This window comes from Elaeis guineensis, chromosome 3, assembly GCF_000442705.2.
Source record: "Elaeis guineensis isolate ETL-2024a chromosome 3, EG11, whole genome shotgun sequence".
Classification (NCBI taxonomy): domain Eukaryota; kingdom Viridiplantae; phylum Streptophyta; class Magnoliopsida; order Arecales; family Arecaceae; genus Elaeis; species Elaeis guineensis.
The window spans coordinates 85131921-85154650 of NC_025995.2; the positions used below are offsets into that span (position 1 = coordinate 85131921).

General features: G+C 34.9%; 1 protein-coding gene across 3 annotated transcripts; it reads left to right on the forward strand.

The window, feature by feature from the left end:
• The first annotated feature begins 832 nt into the window (after positions 1-832).
• Positions 833-19172, forward strand: LOC105041889 (cytochrome b5 domain-containing protein RLF). Of its 3 annotated transcripts, XR_012139727.1 has the most exons (7): positions 833-1052; positions 6158-6235; positions 11616-11946; positions 13841-13975; positions 15061-15155; positions 17979-18029; positions 18423-19172. XR_012139727.1 is itself a non-coding variant. In XM_010918951.4 (6 exons), the coding sequence occupies exons 2-6, from the start codon at positions 6203-6205 to the stop codon at positions 18494-18496; spliced, it is 624 nt and encodes a 207-aa protein (XP_010917253.1). In that variant the 5' UTR covers positions 835-1052; positions 6153-6202; the 3' UTR covers positions 18497-19172. The 3 variants fall into 3 exon arrangements, 2 of the variants coding, with proteins under 2 accessions (XP_010917253.1, XP_010917252.1); XM_010918951.4 differs by lacking the exon at positions 15061-15155 and having other exon boundaries at positions 835-1052; positions 6153-6235; XM_010918950.2 differs by lacking the exon at positions 15061-15155 and having other exon boundaries at positions 836-1052.
• The last annotated feature ends 3558 nt before the right edge of the window (positions 19173-22730 follow it).

The following is a 22730-nucleotide window of genomic DNA, read 5'->3' on the forward strand; positions in this document are numbered from 1 at the left end:
GCATTCTAATTTCAAAGGAGAATAAAAATGTCCTAATCCTCAAAATCTAATATGATAGAGGTGAAAGTGGTATAGATATTATCCATCTGAATCCATTTTCGTATTTGAATCAATTCAGATATGGAAAGAAATTTGAGAATTAGACTAATATTCATATCCATATCTATAAAAAAAAGAAAATAGATAATTATTCAATTTTTATCTGAATATCAAAATCTATATGTAACCCTATATAATTTTATATAGCACTTATTAATTTTTTAAAAAATTTACAATCATATAAACATATTATTAACTTGATTTATCACCTATTTATTAATATTTTTGATACCGTAATCATAAAATTTAGTTATCTAAATTATATCCATAATTATATCGATATTTCTAATATCTAAATTATAGCTGTATCCGTTTAAAATAAATATGGATATAAAATTATATCCGAATAATATCTATATCCGTATTTGTATGCATAATATAAAATAAATATGGATATAAATACGTTGGTATCCAATCCGTATCCATCCAATTTCAGTCCTATAACACTGGATCCTCATCTAATATTTAGAATTTATTTTAATTCAGATCAGTCATTATTTTGATTTTTATTTTAATCAATTTCAATTCAAAATTTCAGTTCTCGGCACTTTTTTTTTAATTTTTTTTAAAATTTTTTTTCTTTTTGTCCAAACAAGCCAAACCGCTGTGAACACGAGAATTTAACGAGCTCATTTTAAGTTTTCAACACAGGCAGGTATCCTTTGTTTTTTTTTTTTTTTTTCGTACTGTTTCGATGACTCTTTTACCTTCCCGTTTCATACGCTGCGACAGCGTAATTCCACACGCCTTGTTTCATAGGCAGGCCTCTTTTCCACACCCCTTCCCCGGGAGGAGCGTATTGTCGACGCTAAGAAGGTAAAACAGTTGAATAAAAGGAAGCTTTATAGGACCCGAATTCTCTTCTCTCGCCGCGTCCTTGGTTCTCGCCTTGCCGCCCACCTCCGGACTTCGCTTTGCCATCGCGGTCCTCGTCGCCCCCACGCTCAGCTAAGGTAAGATCACCTTTCTCCCATCTCTCTCTCACACACATACACACAAACAGATCAGCCGCGGCCGGAGGCGCATGGCAGACACCACCATACCCCGCTGCCCGCACATCATCTTCCTTCCCTACAACCCCCATCGCCATAACTGGAACCCCAAACCCACCCGCACGCATCCACTCCGTCTCCTCTGATCTCTTGAACAATACCAACAAAGCACCTACTTGATTGATATATATTCCCTTCTTGTACCCTGACCTAGGTTCGGATTATTAACTTGAAGAGTTTTATTAGTTCATGGATGTTAGGTCTCGAATAGGGATTCCAGCCCTAAATGAGATGCTTTGAATTCGGTGCTCACATGACCAACTTGAGGATAATACTATACAAAAATTAAAGTTGGGGGAAAAGGATACAACCCATCAAGGCCGGCGTTTGCTTGTGTAATATTTGTGTAACTGTGTCCTTAACTTTCTTCACCCCCCACCCTAAATTTTTAGCCTTTTTTTTTGGCTCTGCGATATGGAATTCAAAGCATCTCCATTAGTTGTTCCATGCATTGGTTTTTGAAGTTTTCTGCTATTAATCTCTCAGATGTGCATTCATCAAATCCATGATGTCTTTACGCAAATCTGGAATTCCATTTTGCTTTTTTTTTGCCCTTTTAATAAATCACTGTTGATTTTAATTTTCCAAAAGACAAGAAACACTAATTGTCGCTTCTGTTTTCTTGAAGTAGGGATAGAGTGTACATCAAATGAATAGCAAATTTAAGTTTGATAATTGGAAATGGAGAAAGGATAAAGGAGAATAAGTAGATAGTGGTTGGTCATATATGGTGTTTTTGTTATACTGATTTATTCATCAGCGGACAGTAGATCTGACAAATTGTAAGTTAATGCATGGTAGCCATCTTCATGCAGTTATCCATGATTTTTTGCCCTAGTATATCTTTATTGGAATTTTTTTCCTACCTTTTCTGGGATTAGATTTGAATCTTGAGCTCAACATTGGCCATTGATTTTGTTAGTTTTCTCTTGACATGTTTTGAAAAATGATAGGATGAATTGCAAGTATGGTTTGTGCATTCACCATTAAAAAGTGCTTTGGTTTTTGTTCTTCATAATCCTCACATTGCATTGAAAGTTGACTTTCAGCAGCTTCTAGTTTTATTTTATTCATCAATGATGTGGTAATTGGATTAGCAGATTCTTTAGACTGCTAAAGTAGGTTTTGAAGTTTTAACCAAGCTAATATCTTATTGCTATTTATAGTACCATGGACTTTTGAGCGTAATCTCATCTTGTATTGTTCTATTTCAAAATTATGGGATCTGCAAGAACTATAACTAGTTTTTCTGTCTTTAAATAATGAAGATATTATTAGGATGGACATAAACTAGGATTTTGAACAAACTGCATTCTGCACTTCTTTGCAAACTTTTAATTTTTTCCAGTAAGGCATAACTAGGATGAGGGAATAGGGGACTATGTGTACAAAGGTTGTCTTACCTTTCTTGTGAGTCCATCTTTTCATTTTCTTATAAGCTTTCAAACTTCACATTCCATGTTTTATAAGCATCTTCGTGTTTAATTTTAGTATTCACATAAAAGCTTGTTTCAAACAAATTAATATACTTTAACTTATCTTTTGGAATACAAGATACAAATCAAATTAGATATCTATATCGATTGGAATTCATGTTCATTGTACAGTCTAAAATAATGCTCCACGCAAACTAGCAGTACAACTATGTTACATGTGCCAAATATGTTTACACTAGGGACTTTGTCTTCACATTAAGGATATGTTGCAGTTATTGTACACATATTATTAGCTCCTCGTAAAGATGGGCTAACTTGGTTCTAACTTATGTGCTGGTGTAGGATAAGCCTATAACAATTTCTTCTTGTTCCAAAACTATGAAGTGGGCCAAATCTAGAAGGAAGAGGGCCATAAATAGATTAAGTTTTATGATCATCTTAAATAACAATAAGGATTTTCAAGCTGGTTAAGCACATTTTTGTTTCCCTTGAAGCAAGTTATAAGCTCAGTATTTTGATCTGTAATGGTGTGTATTGCTTCATATAGAATGACACTAACTAAAAGACAGCAATATGCATTGTCACACACCCAAGGTTCGGCGTCTCGGTACCAAACTCCATATTGCTAAAGTACTATTATGGTGTTAGTACATGGTTCAGTATGGTACGGTAGTGTCGATATGGGACAGTACAGCGTACTAGTATGGTACACTCGGATCGGGCAGTACGTGGCAATGCAGCAAACCATGCACACACCATTGTTAACAATGTTGCTAAGATATGTACCATAAATATATTAGGATATGGATAGGCAGTTCAATCCTCTCCAGATTCGAGGTCAGGTTCTTTGCTAGAGTAGGGTATGATTCACCACTGTGTTTGTCCATTTTCTGAGAAAATACTGGCATTATTTTATATATTATTTTGCAAGGAGGCACACAAATTATCGTAGATGTTTGAATGGATTAATGAAAAGAAAGTGTTTGGTGAGACTTTGCATGATTTTCTTCATATGCCTGCTATCTTTATCTCTTTTCTTTCATTCCTTTTCCTTATTTTAGATCTGAAAAATCAAATTGGTTCTTAATTATCATAATCTAAGGCACAAAATTCTAAAACTGAAACTAAGAAAAAGAAAATCCAATCTAAGATATCTGAAGTTGTAGACTTGTAGAGTTGAACTACTATTATGCCAATCTGAGCTCCATTTATACCAAGTTCTTTATATTCTGTAACAAAAAAGTTCAGGTAGCACATGTTATAGCTTGAAAATATCTTAGAGTGTGTAATCACATGGATTATGTGATTCAAACCTGTGTGGTAAAAATAATCATTAATGTAGTGATTATTTTTTCTGCTATCATTCCAAATAGAGCATAGAATATTTTACATTGATCTTTTTCTTTTTCTTTTTTTTTTTTTGCTCCATAAGAATGATAATCACTACTACAATTTCTGAATGGTGTCAGAAAAGATGTCTATCTTACCTCCAATCCAAATTATAAGTTGAATGCTATACCTCTCCACACTCTTCCTTTTTTTGCCCAAGTTCCTTGATGGGTTCATATCTTTTTGTATAGTGAATTGATGGCCCCACTTCTATATCCTCCATGTGGACGGCCAGCACCACTCTCAATATGCATTCCATATCTTTATTTGAATATATCTATTGATTTCTGTGTGGGAGCATGGTATTGTATACATCCGTGAGAGCCCCATAACAACAGCCTTATCTTCCTTCCCTGACCCATGGGCTCTTTTCATGTCTTAGAGCTCCAATTGTCCAGCCACCGTATATTGGCTTTGTGGGAACCATAACTCAGGTCACACTCGTCCTCTCTACTTAGGTACTCTTTTCACTACCCTAATGGAGCACAGGCTTAAATGAAAGGGAAGATGGAGCAGATCAGCACTATGCTTTTTTATTTTTCTTTGAGAATATTGCTTACATAAGTAAGGGAGAAAAGAACAAAAATAGTTATATATATATTTTTTTCAAAGACCAACCAGCTGGAGAGAGGTAATAGTGGCCAATAGATTGCTTGCAGGCACTGAATTCTTTAACAAAATCTTTGATTCAAAAGCATATATAATGTTTATCTTGTTTTTGAATTTTCTTGAACCCCTTGCTCCAAAAGTAAACGTGAGCCAATGAATTTAGTATTTGGAAAATGATGTCATGTGGACCCATCACTACAAGCAAGAGACTAGAGAAGATTATGGTGTGGAGTGGATGAGAGGGAAGGGGAGAAATTATGTATGTCATGTGCCCTTCGGTGGATCGAACATGTAGTTGGAGGAAAAAAGTAGACCACTGAGCTAACTCTGATGGCTTGGAGGTAGACACGAAAGACGAGCTATAAGCTTTTAATGGAGTGGAGACATATGTCAAGGATGAATAGGATGGCAAGAGGTTTAACCATGGTTTGCTGTACCACCCTATACCCCAATACGGGACATACTATACCATACCTTTATCATATCAGCATGGCATTACCGCCCTGTATCGACACTATCATACTATATTGTACTATATACCGACACTGTAATAGGATGGTATTGGTATAGGGTCTGGTACCAAGACGATGAACCTTGGATTTAACAATCTTGTGTTTCGTTTATTTATGTATTAATTTGAAAAGAAGTCAAATACAATTGGAGCATTTTATATTTAACAACTATAACATTTTTTGCAATGATGATGGATAGTAACAGAGTAGGGAACAAAAACATATTTGCATAAAATGAAAATAGGTTGATTTGGTAGACATGAAAATAAGGTCCGGAGAACTGGTACCAAGAACAGTTCAAAGAATCATTTTGTCAAGCATAAAATTAAAAAAATCAAGAAAAAATTTTCAATGATTTCGGTAGTATCACTACTCGTGAGACACAAAGTAAATCCCTATGGCTTGAGAGGTATTCCAAAACCACTTTCTTTAGTTCTTTTTAAGTCCAGTCATGATTTGTGGCAATTGAGTGCTAGCCTCCGAAATTGTTGTCAAATAATTGAATCCTTGTCTGACCAAGAAACATCTCTTCTTGCCATCTTCCTCCTTGACCTGTTCACCCAAATGACTTGCCATCTTCCTCCTTGATCCATTCACCCAAATGTGCTTATAGGCTATTCAACCTTTTTTTTTTTGTTTCGTGTGTTGTATGAAATCGAATACTCAGATATAACCCTTTTGTTGAACATTCACTAACCTCCTTTAATCTAACATACTTGCAATTCTATTCCTTTTTTCCCCCATTCTTTAAGATTTCTTGGTCATTTATATATTATTATTGTTTTTCCATTAAAGTTGCAGGTGGTATGATCGACTATTACATTGATTCTCTTTTCCATTTTAATAATTATTTTCTTTGCTTTTGTGGATGGATTGTTGAACTCTATTGGATGTATGCCCATGAGCCTAATCAGATCCCTTCTTAACTAAAATTGTGTGCATAAAATTTGAACTTAGTTGTTTTAATATGAGATTTAGTTTAAGATTTCTTCTCTTTCATTCTTACTTGTTGTTGACATCCATCAAAGCATTCTTTGAAGAGGGTTATCTTTTAGAACAGATTGGGTCTGGTGCAATACAAAAGAATACACTAAGAAAGTTGAAGATGGGCGATTCTTCTGATTTCACCTTTTGCAAGGCAAGTTCTTTTTGTATATCAGATAGTTTTGGTGTTCATTGGCATTTCCTAATATTCTTTCATAGAGTCCTTAAAGGTTCATGGCTGGAATTACATACTAAAAGTCATTTTCAAGTTCATCAGCCGCTTGCATTGATTTGAGTTTGTGTATCATCATTTTTGGTTTGTCAACCTGTGAATGTCTCATATTTTTGATCTTTATGGAAAATTAAAAAAAATGCTTAAGTAACAGCAAAACATCACTTGAAAAGTCAATCAGGTGATGTTGTGTATTATTGCTGCTGCCTTTGAATTTTTATCATGAAATGTGCCATTTAATAAAGCAAAGTGATTGGTGAGACAGCTGAATGACTTTTTTGAGTGATTTTCTGAGGTAATCATTGCTCGAAATAAATTCTTGAAAATATTACCCAAGTCTGAGTTTTCTTTCTTTATTTTTCTATTCAACTTGCACCTAACATCCTGTATAATTGATTAGAAGTGCAAAAATACAAAAATATATTTTTCCCAGAGTTGTTGGTTAATAGGATGTAGGCAGGGGTTCCTTCTTTCTTTCCTCCTTTTATGATTCTAGAAATGGAGTTGCACATAAAGAAGAATATTAGTTGACTACTATGTGTATTGAAGGGTTCATATTTTCAGTTTGCAAGGTATCATCATGTTGGGTGATGGCAAGAGGCGTTGGCAGAATAGAAAGTAGTGGTTGCTTGTCATGACTATTTTTTGTTTACTAGTTTACAAAAGAAGTAAGAGTGTAAACAGGTTGAACACGAGCAAGCTAGGCCTTGCTTAAGCCTGGCCTGTTCTATAATGGTGGAAAGTTTTCCAGCTCATTTAATTTTTGGCAAAACTCAACTTGTACATGAACGCTCATTTAAGAGACCTATGAGAGGTGGAGGTCTTGTGGAACTTTCATCTATACACTTTGTGCTATAACTCTGTTGGCTATATTTTAATCTTATAGTTGAGATATAGTCACTTTTTATAAATTGCATTAATTTATGTTGAATAAGCATAAAAAAAATGTTGATTATAATAATTTAAAAAATATATGATATATATAAGTTAGTTATATATATTAATATTTGGAGCTAAATTGAGCTAAGCTCGAGTTGGTAAGCCTATCTCTATCTTGGTTTGCTTACTAACCAAGTGAGTCAAACTTGAGCCACATTTTGAGCTGAACATGAGCTAGCTTGTGAACAGCTCGCTCATTCGACAGCCGTACCAAGAAGTCCACAATATTTTTTTATGATAATCTTTTTGTTGAACTTAATAAAGAGACTCAATTTGGAAGAAAGTGTTTCTCTAAAGTCCTTGCTTTGAGGGCAAGATTGAAAAATGACATGGTGGGCTACCAAAGTGTATGAAGTAGCTTAAACACCGACAACATTCTTGTTATACAGTTTCTTTTATTACTTTGGATATATTAATCTTTTGGTTGTTCTTGGATTCTGAATTTTGTATCTTTTATCACCTATTTCAGTCCTTTGCTTTTTTTCTTTGAATCTTTCTTCCTATTACTGATTTTGAACAATTCAAATTCCCACTTGCTAACCCATGAGCCTTTTTTCCCCTTCAACTTGTATCAAATACTCATAACCATTTGAAGGGGTATATCTGTACTTTGGTGTGGTGATAAAATAAATGTGTCCTCTTAGTGGTAGATGCATCCTCTCGATTACCATTAAGGATTCAAGTCTTGTTCATATCAGCCCCATAGAGGCAGTGTGTTAGTATCCTTTGGTTTGGCCAAACAGGGCCTGAAATGCTCAGATCTCACCAAATCATGATGGATCGAACCTGAATTCTTTCCAATCTGATTTGAACAGTCTTGTACAAAGTGAGAAGCCCCTTGAAACCCCTTTTTTGGTGTTCATCAAGCATTTGAAGGTGGAAATATATAGGGAGCAAGCAGAATACTAACAAACGCCGAGACACATATCTAAATACATAATTTTTTACATGATTATAGTTTAAGTTGCTGAAGTAAATAAGAAACAAACCCCATTTTGAGTTCAGTAAAATTATTCAGAATTCGAATTCCTGATTACTAAGAAGTTGGTTTCTTAGTTTTAGTTTAAATATTAGATTTGGGGGTTGGATCAAAAATTTAATGTATTTCTCAAATCTTAGAGGCCAATGAATTTCATTTATTTTTACCTATCATTTTTTATATTTGAAGGCTCAAAAAAGGTCATATGTCTTGATCTTCAAATTGTCTCATCTAAGGTGACACCAAACAACTTATAATACGACCAGGTGTAGCGTGTGTGCACACATACAAGCATATATGCATATATAATAATTCCTCTATATACATGGTGGGTTATTACCTGTTTGTGAGCTTGTTGGGCACTTGATTTGGCATTATGGAGATGAACTGCATTTCTATGTCAAAGACATGGTCATTATTGTTCAATAGTATAATAAATATATTTTTCTGTGTTCATTCCCCAAAGTAATGCTACTAGTGGACTGTTTTATCCTGAGTGCACTGCATTTTTTATATGATATATTAATTTATTGGTTTAAGGACCTCATTACATTTCGATTATTAATGCACATATAGTTTTCTCCATAGTTTTAATGCAAGTTATGGAATGTATTACAAACTTAAATACACTTTCAATAGGATGTGTAGGGATTTGAATCAACGCAGTTACCATATTTGCCAAAAAACATGGCATTAAAACAATAAATATAAGAAAAAGACTATAAAACAAATTTGGAGGCCAAAACAACTTGTATCAAGGGTGCGTACCAGCTATATTGAAGTGCACTATGTCAATGGATCAGTGTACACCCAAGATTCATAATACCGGTTTCAGTACTTGTACTGGTGCCATTTTGGTACAATATAGGTACACTTGGTTTGTAGTACTAAGACTCGGTACATCACCCCTGTTCGCTACCAATATGGTATGGTATGCCTGGTATGGGTGGTATGTTTCAGTACGGCAAATTCTGGTTATATTACTGTGCCTCAATGTGTGAATCATTGGTTTCCACTTAACAGTTGCGGCAATAAATTTACTTTTTTTCTATGGAAAACATATACTTTATAGATATACAAGCCTTTTTGTCTCTGAAACCAAACAATAAATTGCTTCATTGGTGGTTATTTATTACCTGTGGCTTTGAATCATATGTTTCAGAATTGTAAAACACACAATTGCATGCTCTAATGCGTTGATTGTCAAGCTATGACATGTGCTGCCTTTCATGTTCTCTTGTTATTTTTATATAAAGACCTTGATACTTAATGGGTCTCAAACCGGCATGAGAAAAATATGATATTACAACTTTGCATTTCTTAGTTTGAACTTTCTGAGATTGTGATTTGGGAAGATCTTCTATGCCCTGTATTTCAATAGTGTAGGTCTGATTTGATATTTTTAGTTACAAGATCAAAAGAAAAAAGAAGGCAAAAGGAAAGGAATAAATGAAGAAGCATGATGTAGAAGATGGGTAACATACGAACAAAATCATGTAAATGTAAGGTGTAGGCAAACACTTTATATTAGTACAAAAACCATTTAAAAGTGTATTACAACTTGTCTGATACATTACATGATGGTGTAAATCATAATGCCAAAACATCCCTAAATAAATTATTTAATATAATGATGGATTACAATCATGGTTTTCGAGTATCAGATTGCATTAGTCCCCATGCACCATACCACACTGATAGAGAATCGGTACATGGTACACCTGCCCCCTCCCCTGCCTAGTTTTGATGCCAAAATTTGTACTGTACTGACATGATACCGGTTGAATACTAGTATTGGTACTTAAAGTATGGATCATGACGCCACCTAACAAAGAAATGGTCCCAGATTTTGGTGAGGATTAGGGTGTTCATTCATAAACTATCATATTTATGATGCCATCATTGTTAAGAGTGCTCGATGAGGGTGTGTCCATTCATGCTATGTGAATTTGTGTAGCTGTTGCTTTTTCAATTTCCCTCTAAGTTCTGTACTATTTTTTGCATCTCTCTTTCTTCCATACTGATGGATAATCATATAAATGTATGGTACATTGAATCTGATGTATTTTTTTAAGACAGATGGATATTTCTAAGGCATGTTAACCATCTGTTGGGAAGTTAAATTGTTGACCATGAACTTTTGCTAAAGAATATTTGGAATTAAGTCATCATGGGTGCCAAATAATTAAAAAGTCTTAATATGAGATTTTCAAGAGTTTGTGTTACATAACTGAAGATTTTAGATTGGTTTTTTGTGAAGAGGAATTATGACCAATCTAAGGAAAAGAATGACTTGATCAGCTTATACACATTTGAATGTCTACAAGAATTTAGAGTCATGGAGTCTTGGATTATTTGTGGGAGGAGAAATCATTCTCATCTTTAACAGCTGATGTGCTATGAACCATTGAAGTGTAATTTGCTTTCTGACTTCAAGAGTTCTCCTCATTGGTTGGTTGAATGGCATCTCTGTATCTTTATTTTACTCCTACATCAACTGTGTCTACCTTTCTCTAATATCCTGGCCCATAACCTTGCATCCTGGCTTTATTTTCCAATTGTTCTGGCTTATAGGATTGGAAGGAAAACAAGGCTAGTAGAATGCTTGGGGCCTGCAACCAATGAATGAACAGGGAGCTGGATTCTTAGAAAAAGGGGTAAAGTGGACGTGAAAGATGGGTGGAGTTACTTAGGCAAAGCCATGCAATCAATGGAGAAACAAAACAAATACATATATATGCATATACATAGACATATGTGTGTGCGCATGTATATGTAATGCATGTATGTATGTACACACACACACACACACACACACACACATGTATATCTGCTTGTATGTTTTGGATATATATACATATAGTTTTATGTGTGTATATATGTGTATATATATATATGTATATATAATGTGTGTGTGTGTGTGTGTACATATTACAGATACATCTATGTGTGTGTACATTTTGGAGTGCATTATAAAGTGGGCCTCACATGAAATTTGGGTGGAGTCACATGTCTGAGCATTCACATTAATTAATGAATATTGCACGCATGAGAGGAGCATAAGGAAATTGCTGTGGATGTAGTTGTAGATGGTATCTGAATACTGTGGCAGGTATGTATCTCAGTCATCATCATCATGAGGACTGGATATTATGCCATATGTGCAGCTTGACAAGCAGTGACAATTTCCTGGAAATGCTTATTCAGTCTCTTTTTGGACTTTTTCCTATTAATTTGTTATTTAACTTTAATTGCCATGGTCAAAGAAGAAAATAGAATTTAGTAAATTAATTCGGAAGAAACTGGATTATGCTGAGGATCTTTTATGTTGTCTTATATAGAAGTACTTTGAATTTTAAGACATTCAGTAACTCTGTTGTGTAGGTTGGTTCACCGGTGGATGATGACCATTTGGAGTCACCTAAAACCATTCCTGACATTAAGAAAATCACTCTCAAAGACAATACTCTGGATGGAATTAGCATTCAGAAGATTAATAATTCAATCGAGACTGATTCTTCATCGAGTAATAAGTTCAAACTGAAGAAATCAGCAACCCAAGAAACAGTGAGAGAACCTGGAGATTTGGTGACGGGGTCACAGGATCAGAAGCCTGTAATCAAGAAGTCCACTGTGAGATCAAAGGTTCCTCTTGAGAAAGGTTACAGCCAAATCAACTGGCTAAAACTTACTCATACACATCCTGACCTTGCAGGTACTTAGATATTTTCATCTTGTTTTTGTTTTGCTTATTGTGGAAAATAGTTTTGTTTTGATGTGCTCTGAGTAGTTATATCTGGAAACATCTGATTGAATGGAAAAGAGAAGTCTGGCTTTGAAATTTAGATTATGAAGTAATGTTTTTAATTGGTGTCATTTGGAGTTCATGGCATCTGGAAATCATGGTTATCATGGGCGACACTGAAGTCAGGAAACTGTATCTTTTCATACTTCAGAGGAAACTACTTTTTAGAGATTCACTGAAAGTCTAGATACCAGTCTGAGCTGCTGCTTCAACTTTAATAGATTGCTTCTAACCAGAATGATGCTGTCACTGTTGCCCATGCGGGAGAGTGTGATCTATGGGCAGGTGTTGATTGACTTGAGTAAAAAGCAGTGACATGTCATGGGCTACCTCTCATAAGTTTCTATCCAACATTTGGATATGATTACCACGATAACTTCTGTCTCATAAACAACCTTAATCTTACACTCATCTTACTCATCTCAATCTTTTATCACAAACATTGAAGCTACCTTAAAAAGTGTTGCTGAACTAGTTTCATCAAGAAACTTATAACTCTCTTCCGAGAGAAGTTGCAATAGAGAGAAAAAAGGAGCAAAAGAAAATATACAGTTACATTATTAACCTGAGGGCCTTTCAGTTTTAATAAGAATCATTGGTCCTCTTAATGTCCAGCGTGAGCTTTTCTCTTTAACAAGTGGTGTATGAATAAAAAGTCTACCCTTAAGGCTCGTTCTAAAGTGTAACATCCAATAAGATGTTTGCTAATAACCTCTTTTCTTCTACTAGATTCTTGCTAAAAGACTAAAGCTTTCATAGTTGTAGATCACCAATGTAGAGGGTCTTTTCCTGTATCTGCCAATAGAATACTTCCATTGATATAGCCTACCGTCATAGACTCTATTGTCTATACCCTCTTTAAGTCTTTTCGGTCCATTGACTGATGTCACTGATCCCTTTTGACAATATATCTGATTGGTTGCATTTGTCCATCAAATGAGCCACTTTTGATAAATGTGAATATATCTGTGTTTCTTTTTCTTGTTTTGAGGGTGGTTAAGAAAATGTTTTGAGGCCTGTAGACTCTAACCTAACAACAGAATGCAACCTTAGAATTCCCTAACATGAAGCCATACCAGACATAGCTTACTATCTTTCACATCCTGTTCACTGCATGGCAAATGCATCTGACATCATAACACCCATGGTAACCTGAAAGGCTTGGATCTGTGATTGAGCATGAACCTAAGTCCTTCCTTAAACAGAGTAGTGTACTAACTATTTTGGCTATGCCCTGGTGAGTGATTTAAATTAATTTTAGTTTTGATATTGCTTTCTTAATGACTAGAAATATTTCTGGTCAATTTAAACGTAGCCATAGGCCCATAACCATTGAGTCAGTTCTATAATGTAATTTATGAATTTTGTTTTCGGTGGTCATTAGTTGTTACATTACAAGCTACATTCGATGTCATTGCAAGCTTTCACTGAGCTTATTACTTTCATTTTTGTTATTTTAGGTCTTACACCCACTTCTAACTTTTTATTGCATATTTAAGCACCCGTTAACAATTGTAATCAGGTACTTCAGAGTCAAACTATAGCACCCTTTTTTTTGTACTAAGCAACAACCTCTTATTGTACCACTATTTTAGGACTTAAATGGCTGCGTGATAGAATTTCATTTACTCTTCCTTTTTTTTTTCATTGCATGGAATCATTCATTTTTTACATTCAGCCATCAACTTCTCTTGATCAGATTGTTCTGTTGTTATTTTTCTTTTAACTGATGGTACAAAGCTGTTTTTAAGTTTTCTTCACCATGACATAGATTCTCCTGCTGATTGGTTTGATTTTCCCCCAGGGCTTAAGGGCCAATCAAATCGAAGGCTCATTTCTATGGATGAAGTGAGACAACATAAGACTGAAGGTTCTATTTGGACAGTTTTAAAAGGTCGTGTGTATAACATTTCCCCCTATATGAAATTTCATCCTGGAGGTATGCATCTATTTATTTGCATTTATTATAAGAAATTGTTTATATATTGTTTTTGACTTAACCTGGTCAGAATATACTCTTTCAGATGCTCATGCCCTATACTGGTTGAAAATTTTCTTTTATCAAACTAGCAGTTTCTGTATACATGCATGTCTATAAGGTACACATGACTTCAAACACAGACATGTGGATGCAGATGCACATGCATGCACATGCTTATATACAGATATATTTACACGCATACATACATGCTGTACACACTATGTATATCAAGGTTTTAAACCGGCACCAATCCTGTATTGTTTTTTGATCGGGATGGTATGTTATCAATTTGGTGCCAGTACTGATGGTAGGCATCAAAGCTGAAAACAAAAAGGGCAAAAAAATGTCTCCGTGGCACAATTAGTATGATGCTGTTGGGATGCACTGATACAGGCTGGTAGGGCCGGTACACACCAGTACAGACTGTTTTGGCATCTCTGCACCCATATCGGTGCCAGTTTCACATCAGAATAGTATTGTACCAATGGCACCACCCATTTTGGTGATTTTGAACCAAGATGTATATGGTGTACATATTGTATATGTATTTACATATAATACCAATGTACAGCCCTAATGGAAAATGCTTCATCTTTGCAACCCCTAATGGCCATGCAATCTTAACTGGTGCTTCTTGGTCGTCGCTTGATCTCTATTCTAGTTTTTAGTATTAGTTCTTCTCATAATCTCCCTTTTTTGCATAGGGTCTACAATGTTACACCTCAACCATGCTGACAAGATATATCATAATGCTTCTCCAATAACCTGTTTCTTTGAATCAATATATCTGACGATTTCTTTCTTGAGCTGGTTGATACAGAATATCACTGACCAGACTATGTTATTGTCCACTTTTAAGATGATTTTGGGCTTGCGTAAATCCTAGGAAGAAGAGAGTTTGGATTAAGAGGAATTCTTTTGGAACTTTTATTTCACCAATAGGAGAATTATTAGTGTTTGTAACGGTATATTAATTATATGAGATGCCAAATTCACAATGAATTGTCCTAAGGCATTTTTCTGCCCTTTCTTTGATCTTTCAGGAGTTGCTGTAGAGCTACAGCTTGCTGCTTTTGCTGTTAGCACTTCCTCTGAGATTCACTGAATATATACTAAATTAAATATCCTTTTGTTATTGGTAAGAAGTTTTTATTTCCCCAGAGAAAATGTTCCACGAAAGAAAATAAGAAAAAAATAAGAATAATGAATTATTACCACACATGGTTGTAGTTTAGATAATTTACTTAACGGACAAGATAATTATAGGTTTGGTGAGATTTTCTGAACTGTCAGTCCTATATTAGAGAAATTTAAAAGTAGTATCACACATTTCAGTTGCTTCATTGAACAAAGTTTGCTTCAAGTTTGTTCGAAGACAATGAGGGAACAAAGACTTGGCCTTTTCATGTACTTTACATGGACATTTGTATGAGGCAAACCATGAAAAACTGCATGTGAGGCCTATGGCATTAAAACACTTGTCAACAAGCTTTCCGGTGCATTTGGAATCAAGATGATAAGCCTTGGCTAGAAAGGAACAACCAAACTATTGAACTTTGTTTAGCTAACAGCTAGCTGTTGATTTTTAGGTGAAAATTTCCTGCCTAATATGCAATAGCTTAGTTTCCTGTGGAATTGGCAATTGTATTTCTTTTGCTCAAGGGTTTGGTTGAGATGCTTTAGGCTAGATTTAGACATAAGATAACGAGTTTATTGCTTACAACTTATTAAGGTTCCTCAAGTTTTAGGATCCACATTCATAACAACTTTTGCACTTGGTTATCGAATTAGAAACATCTTCATATATGTAATGTAAATGCCATAGACAGTCTCCGCACCCAAGCATCCAAGCTGCAGTATGTAGCTGCATGCCATATAAAAGAATATATTGATTTTTAGCATTGGTGCTACTTTGGCTTTTTTTTTTTATATATATATATTTCTTATCCTTCGTAGAATTCCATTAACTTTCTTCACTCTCTTGAACCCATTACCTCACTTTGTGTCTATATTAGTGCCCTCCTCTTTTAATTAATGTGCCCCTTCCTTTTTAGTCTAATTATTGACTCATGAAGGACAGGAATCAAATAGATAAGCAGGAAGCCTATTTTTCAAATCTAAACAAGAATGATTAATAAGATCACAGCCATCCTTCAGACTTCTTCCTCTTAAATAAACCACATGCACCATGCATGTCCGTTACTTGGGGATCACTGCCATGTACATTCCTTTCATGAGAATTGCACGTGCCAAAAAATATTGTCACCATCCATGCTTCCTCTAACGTGCATCATATCTACTGTGCCCAACACTGTCAACCATCAATGTTTTATCCCACATGCATTGCAGGTTCCTAATACTTGACTTGTTTTAGAGTAACTGAATTGGTGATACTTTCTTCCTCGAGGGTGCTCAATCTATATGCTAGATGATGGAATGCCTTTAAATCCTTCAATCAAGACAAAGAAGGCACAGGTTGTTTTATCAGTTGTAGTCATGAGATATGTTCCCATCACTGTTGCCAGTATTAGAAGTCATGTGCTTGGATCTATGTTACTCTTTTTTGTGGTTGAGAGAACTGATAGTGTTTAGTGATAAGGTTTTAAATATCATGAGATAGATCTGTCCTGATTTTTTCATGGAACGGGATGAGCTGTTGTCCTGCCCCATTCTGACACTTGAAATAGAGGACGTCCCAGGACGTCCCGATTGGGATGCTGGGATGCTAGCGAGATCGCCCTGTCCCAACACATGGGATGATACCCCATCCCGATGTCCCGCGGGATGCCCCGCTGGGATCTGAATCCTTGTTTAGTGATATTACTCACTTTTAAAAAATCGTTGGAAGATGTAACAACATAATGCCTAACTTTCACTCTTAGAGCCAAAAGGCTCTTGCCTTGCTCCAATGCATCTTAAAGGTGAACAATATCATTCAGGTGAATGGTTCACAATCATTTGAAAATCTTCTGAAAGCAGGTGACATGTTTGCTTGTATCCTCAGAGTTTAAAGGATCCCATGATAATATTTTGGACATCTTCTTGCCTTATGGTTCTCTGGTCCCATAATGATGATATGTTACTTAAAAGCTAGCAACAGTCTATTCTGGTTCAACTAACAACTTCCTCCCATTCGTGCTATTTCTTTTTTTGTTATTTCCTTAGATTTACAATAAAAGACCCAAGACCATTTCCTCTTGTTTATGATAAACATATCAAGGACAATTAGGACAATATTGCTTTATGTGATTGATTGATTAATTGAACTGATAGTAAAAGATGCATTTTAAGGGGTTTTGTAAATGGTTATTGCCATGTACATTACTTATGGTTTTATCAAGGTATTCACAAACATTATTGCCATGTTTCTAGATCTCTTACAGATATGGTATACTTTATTATCAGGCTCATATTTTAGTCAGGTTTTATTAGACTAATGAGCTGTTTGCTATCTGGAAGGGACTCAAATGCATGTTATAGCTTCAGAAAAAAGTTTTTAGTAAAATATTATAACACCAATTTTTTGGCTGCAAGATTATAGCATCTGTTCGATAAATTTATCAATTATATGAACCTAATAACTGAAGGGAAGCAGTTTCCAGTTGTTTCCTAATTAATTTTCTAGAAATTAATTTCCAAGTCTTTTCTGAAAAAGAATGAGGATCATAACTTAAAAACTGCCTTTGCTGAACAATTAGAAGTAATGACCATGCTCTGCCCTCAACTATTTCCTCAACTACCTTGAAGCATAGTGAAAAGATGACTAGAATTATCCACACATCTATTATTTTTTTGTAATAATTGCATAAATCAGTACGTACTTTAGCAAAACAGGCCTTGTTATGATGACCCATATGTTGTAATATTTCTTCTTTTTCTGACTGGACTAGAATTGATTGCTTGATTTTGCTTGTGAAGCCATTTATGTCGGAGACTTCCCTAAAATTGCTCCTTTTGGCAGGTGTGGATATGCTTATGAAAGCAGCTGGAAAAGACTGCACCTCATTATTTAGTATCCTTTATTATGATGGCTCCTTTCTTTTGTCAAATGTTGGCATGGATTTTCCCTTGAAACAAATTTATCTGGCCTCAGAAAAAAAAAAAAAGGCTAATCTGACCTCATATTAAAATACCCATATATTGCAGTAGAATAAAAGGGGCAATAATAAAAAGTCCCACGGCACCATGCTGAGCATGGCAGTGGAACATCAATGTGTTCAACACTGGTGCAAAGCATGCATCAGTGGACTGAAGTTGCAATGTTAAAGACATCCCATGGGATGTTGTTACTGCTATTGAGAGACCAAAAATGGTCCCGAAACAAAAGACATTGGTTTTTACTTAAATATTTCAGAACAAAGTTGTGCTTTTATCTTGCATCCAATATTCCTTAATTTCATTCTAGATAAGTATCATGCATGGGTGAATGCTGAATTCCTTCTGGAGAAGTGCCTTGTGGGAGTGTTAGATGAGAGCTGATGGCTAACTTGAAGCTGTCTTCTGATTGATAAGCCATTTCCGCCCCCAGATCATTTACCATATTTTACAGGATTGTAAAGCTCAGAACGTATTAATCATACAGTACAATTTCCTCTAATTTTTTGGTAACAAGTGCAATTTCCTTACAACAGAAAAGGTTCGAATACTCAATATACTTTGCTGGCGGTCCTATTGTGATAGAGATTAGAGACTTTTGGTATAAAAGGACTGCTGCAGGAGGATTTATTTCGAACTGGAAACTAGCCAATGATTATCCCAGAAAATTTTAATATTGATAACTCAAAGATGTGGCATCTTCAGTTGTAGTACAGTAAGGTGTTCTTCATGGTAAAACTGCATGAGAGGGTTGGTGGGAGCCTTCTGCCGCAACTTGCCGGCAATGAAGAAAGATCTTGTTAACCCAAAAGCACTTTGTTTAACTTAATATGGTGATGTTATTACTAGATTAATTTTCAATTGTCTCAATAGTCAACAAGGATTAAAAATATGCATTAGTTTTTGTATCAGTGTAGAAGTCCCCACTGGGTGCATGAAGTATGCGGCGTGCTCCAAGTGGAAGTCTGTATTTTGTTTGAGGGGTTTCTCGTTTTGGCTTCGACCTCCCTGAGTACACCTGCCTCGAATAACAAATTTATATAGTTGTTGGTTTTGCTGATGTTGATGGTATTATCTGCCGGCTCAGGTCCTCATGATGAGGTCGGTGGACATTTAAGATCTTTTATACATCCTCAGGATGGAGACCTCGGACATTCAAAATCCTTTTACTAATCCTCAGGATCCTTTTGCCGACATGTGGGGGAAAAAACAGAAAGATTTTAAAAATAAGAAAGATGTGGTGGTTCCAAATATGGAAACAATCTGTCCATACGTCAGGATAAGGCTGTCTGCATTTCTGACCCTCTTTCAATGATTCCCTCTTTCAATGATTGCTCTTTTTAATAACCCTATTAGAGAAAGCACCCTGCTTCTTTAATAACAATAAGGGCATTCTTATATCAAGATGGTCTAGTCACCTCTGTTGTGCCTAGCAGTTGTTCGGTTGCTTGTCTTTCATTGAACAATCCAAGAGATTATTTGATAATATCCATCTACAGAGTAAGGGTGCGGTTAGAATCCTTTCCTGTGTAAATTTGGATTTCTTTTTTATTTTTTAGTACAAGCAGATGTTTACACTGATCTAGTATTAGTGCATCTTAAAAGATCCGAGAACAAGCAGTGCACGTAGATGACAGATCTGAGTGTGTTCAGCCACATAGGAGGCGATCCAGTTAATGGTGTTGTTTACCTCGTGGAAGATATGATGAACAAAGAGCGAAGTGAAATCACGAAGTCATGTCCGAATGTTCTGAAGGAGCTAGTAAACCTCCGACTGCATTGAATCGCTCCAAAACTTGGATTTCATTTGAAATTTTTACCCCATCTACATGATTACTTCCTGAGTTGAACCTTACCACTTACTGATGCCTGTATGAAGCCATGAACAACCATTAGGAGCAATGCCTTTAGTACTAACAACAATACATAATATTTAAAATAAATAAATAAGTAAACACAAAAATATGGGGTCTAATCCAAATTAGGTTGGCCTTAGCTTGGGATTGTGCTGAGGTCGGCAATAGTTGTTCAAACTTGACTATGTGAGCCAATTGACGGAACAGGAAACTCTTAGACTTAAAATTGCAAAATATGATTTAGAGAATTTTTGGCTCATGTTGTTGCGAGCGTCTCTTGTTAGTAGCTAGTTGATAAGTAAATCAGATGATGTAGGCTAGGCCTGACCAATACTCAAAAGGGCATTCATATTGGGACAGATCCGACTTTTGGTGAATCATGCAACATCAAAAGCCAACCAAATGTTGCCCAGTTAGGAGCCGAGTCAGTGTTATGTGGATGGTGGAATAACTACCTTCCAAACACTTTCCAAAGGCAATTAGTTTACCATTAGAAGGATATTTTCTTCTCAAATATCCCTCACTGAGAAGTCTTAGTTTGAGTATTATAGAAGTTTTATTTCAAGTTTTCCAAGGACTGTTAAGGATGCTCAAACATTTTTACCGCTTATAAGGATCTTAGAGCATGTATATATACCCCTTGTTTTTATAAGTTAATGAGAATTATTCTTTTGGATGCTCTCTTTCTCTTTTCTCTTTTCTCTTGTACTTGGATTTTGCCAATCTTGTAGATTCGAAGGATGGTAGCACAGCCCGTTGGTAGATTTCTTGGTTACGGCATACTTCGAGGTGTTAGTGGATTCTTAATATGTGGTAGCTCTTTAGTAACAAGACAAAGAAGCTACTAGGTATTCCTAGCTTTGAGACTTAGTTTGCTAGCCTTCTAGTTTTCAAAATTTCTTTCTTACTTTCTAATTTCTAGGTTTAAACTATATGTTAATTGGAACAATTCCTTGCTTGCTTAAATAATTATAATTTTCCACGAAGCTACCAAGTCTTTCCTGCTTGTGTCATCAAAGATCCTGCAAGAGTTTGCCTTATACTAACATAATAGTAAATCTTGTTTTAAGTAAAAGGTTGGTGGATCACTTTTGTAACTAAACTTAGAAAATTAATTTTCAAGTAAACCGACCATAACTCTTTTAATATGTGAACTGCTCCTTGCCTTCGACACTTTGACCATTAATTAATTACCCCCAGTTTTAAATGGGGAAATATATTTTTTGAGAAAAGTATAGTTATTCATGAACACAAATAATATTTTGATTATTTATATTATAAGCATAATTTCAAATATGTTATCTACTAAATTTTTTCATAGAAGTTTATTTTGAATTTCAAGTATATGCTCATTTTGTTACATACAAATTGCCTGTTGGACTTTTCGTATGTTGCTATGAACCTAATGAGGATGTTACTAAATATCACAAGAGGGTTAGTTTGGATCATATCAGATCAAATTTAATATTAATTTTAACAATTCATTGATTTTTTCATGTTAAATTGGATAAAAAATAACTCAAACATAAATTATAATAAACATATATGAATTAATTATCTAATTATATCATAAACATACTATAGAATAAAATAATAGCAAGCAACATGCAAACATTGTCAAAAAAATATATTCTACATTGATCTTGATTGATAACCACGCATGACTGTTATCATAATATAAATTATTGACAAGTTATATCACAAGAAGAAGACTAAGTTTTTTATATTCAAAGAGGGTTTTAAATATATAGCATATTTGTTTTAGGTTAGTTAGGGTTCGATATAAAACTTAAGGATCCAAGTCTGATATATATCGAAAACTATGTTTTCAAATCCGAGCCTAATCCAAATAACCATCATATATTATTATTATTATTGAAATATTTTATGATCAGTTTAAGACCAAAAGTAAGTCAATCTTTTTTTTTTGGAGGGGGGAGCGGGGGTGGGAAGAAAGCAAGGGCATGTACTGTATATAAAAGTTATAGATATACATTGAGAATAGAATAAGAACTAAAAGAGATACAGAAACATACCAAGATGTAAAGCAACTAAAATCCATAGGCTTAACATAAGCCCATAGACAATTTTAAACTATACAGAAAATAAAAAAGTGAAAATACAAAACAAACCCTATAGCATAAGTCTACTAAAATAACAAAATTGGCAATGGGACTGAAGAAGAGGAGCATTGATCAGCCTATAATAAACTGAGAAGATGAGCAAATAATTCATGTAGGTTATAGAAATAAAGAGCACTATTGAAAACACATGTAGCAGCTGAAACTACTAGTGATATAGAGAGGCAAATCAACAGAGATAAAACAATTAAAAAGTCTTCCTCGAACTAAAAGTGAGCAGCATGAAACTGTGTAATAGCACTTTTGATACTTTTTCACAAATCAAAAAATTCAGCATAGGCAACTAAGCAATTAGGCACAAGGTGACCAGTAATGCATAACCAAGAAGCTTGAAAATCTTATAAAATAAAACTAGCAGATATTGTCAGATCTCATTTAGTTCCATCAAAATTCAGCTTAATAGCACCAAGGGGAAAATGGACCAAGAACCATGAAGAGAGAGAGCATATTATTAAGAGATTTATCAATAGTATCTAGTATCTTGATTATACCAATATTGAATTAAGAGTAATAAAGGGATTATCATTCAGCGGAAGGCTAAGAATATACCAAAAAGGTTGCAACGGAGTCCTTGTGTCATGGTGAAAGTCATGACTATTGCATTCGCTCCATATTTGCCAC

Excerpts from the sequence above, each read along its gene's own strand:
- LOC105041889 (XM_010918951.4), top strand. The coding sequence starts at position 6,203 with ATGGGCGATTCTTCTGATTTCACCTTTTGCAAG. Across the intron at positions 6,236-11,615 it reads CTGATTTCACCTTTTGCAAG|GTTGGTTCACCGGTGGATGA; the intron begins GCAAGTTCTTTT and ends TCTGTTGTGTAG. Across the intron at positions 13,976-17,978 it reads TATGAAATTTCATCCTGGAG|GTGTGGATATGCTTATGAAA; the intron begins GTATGCATCTAT and ends TCCTTTTGGCAG.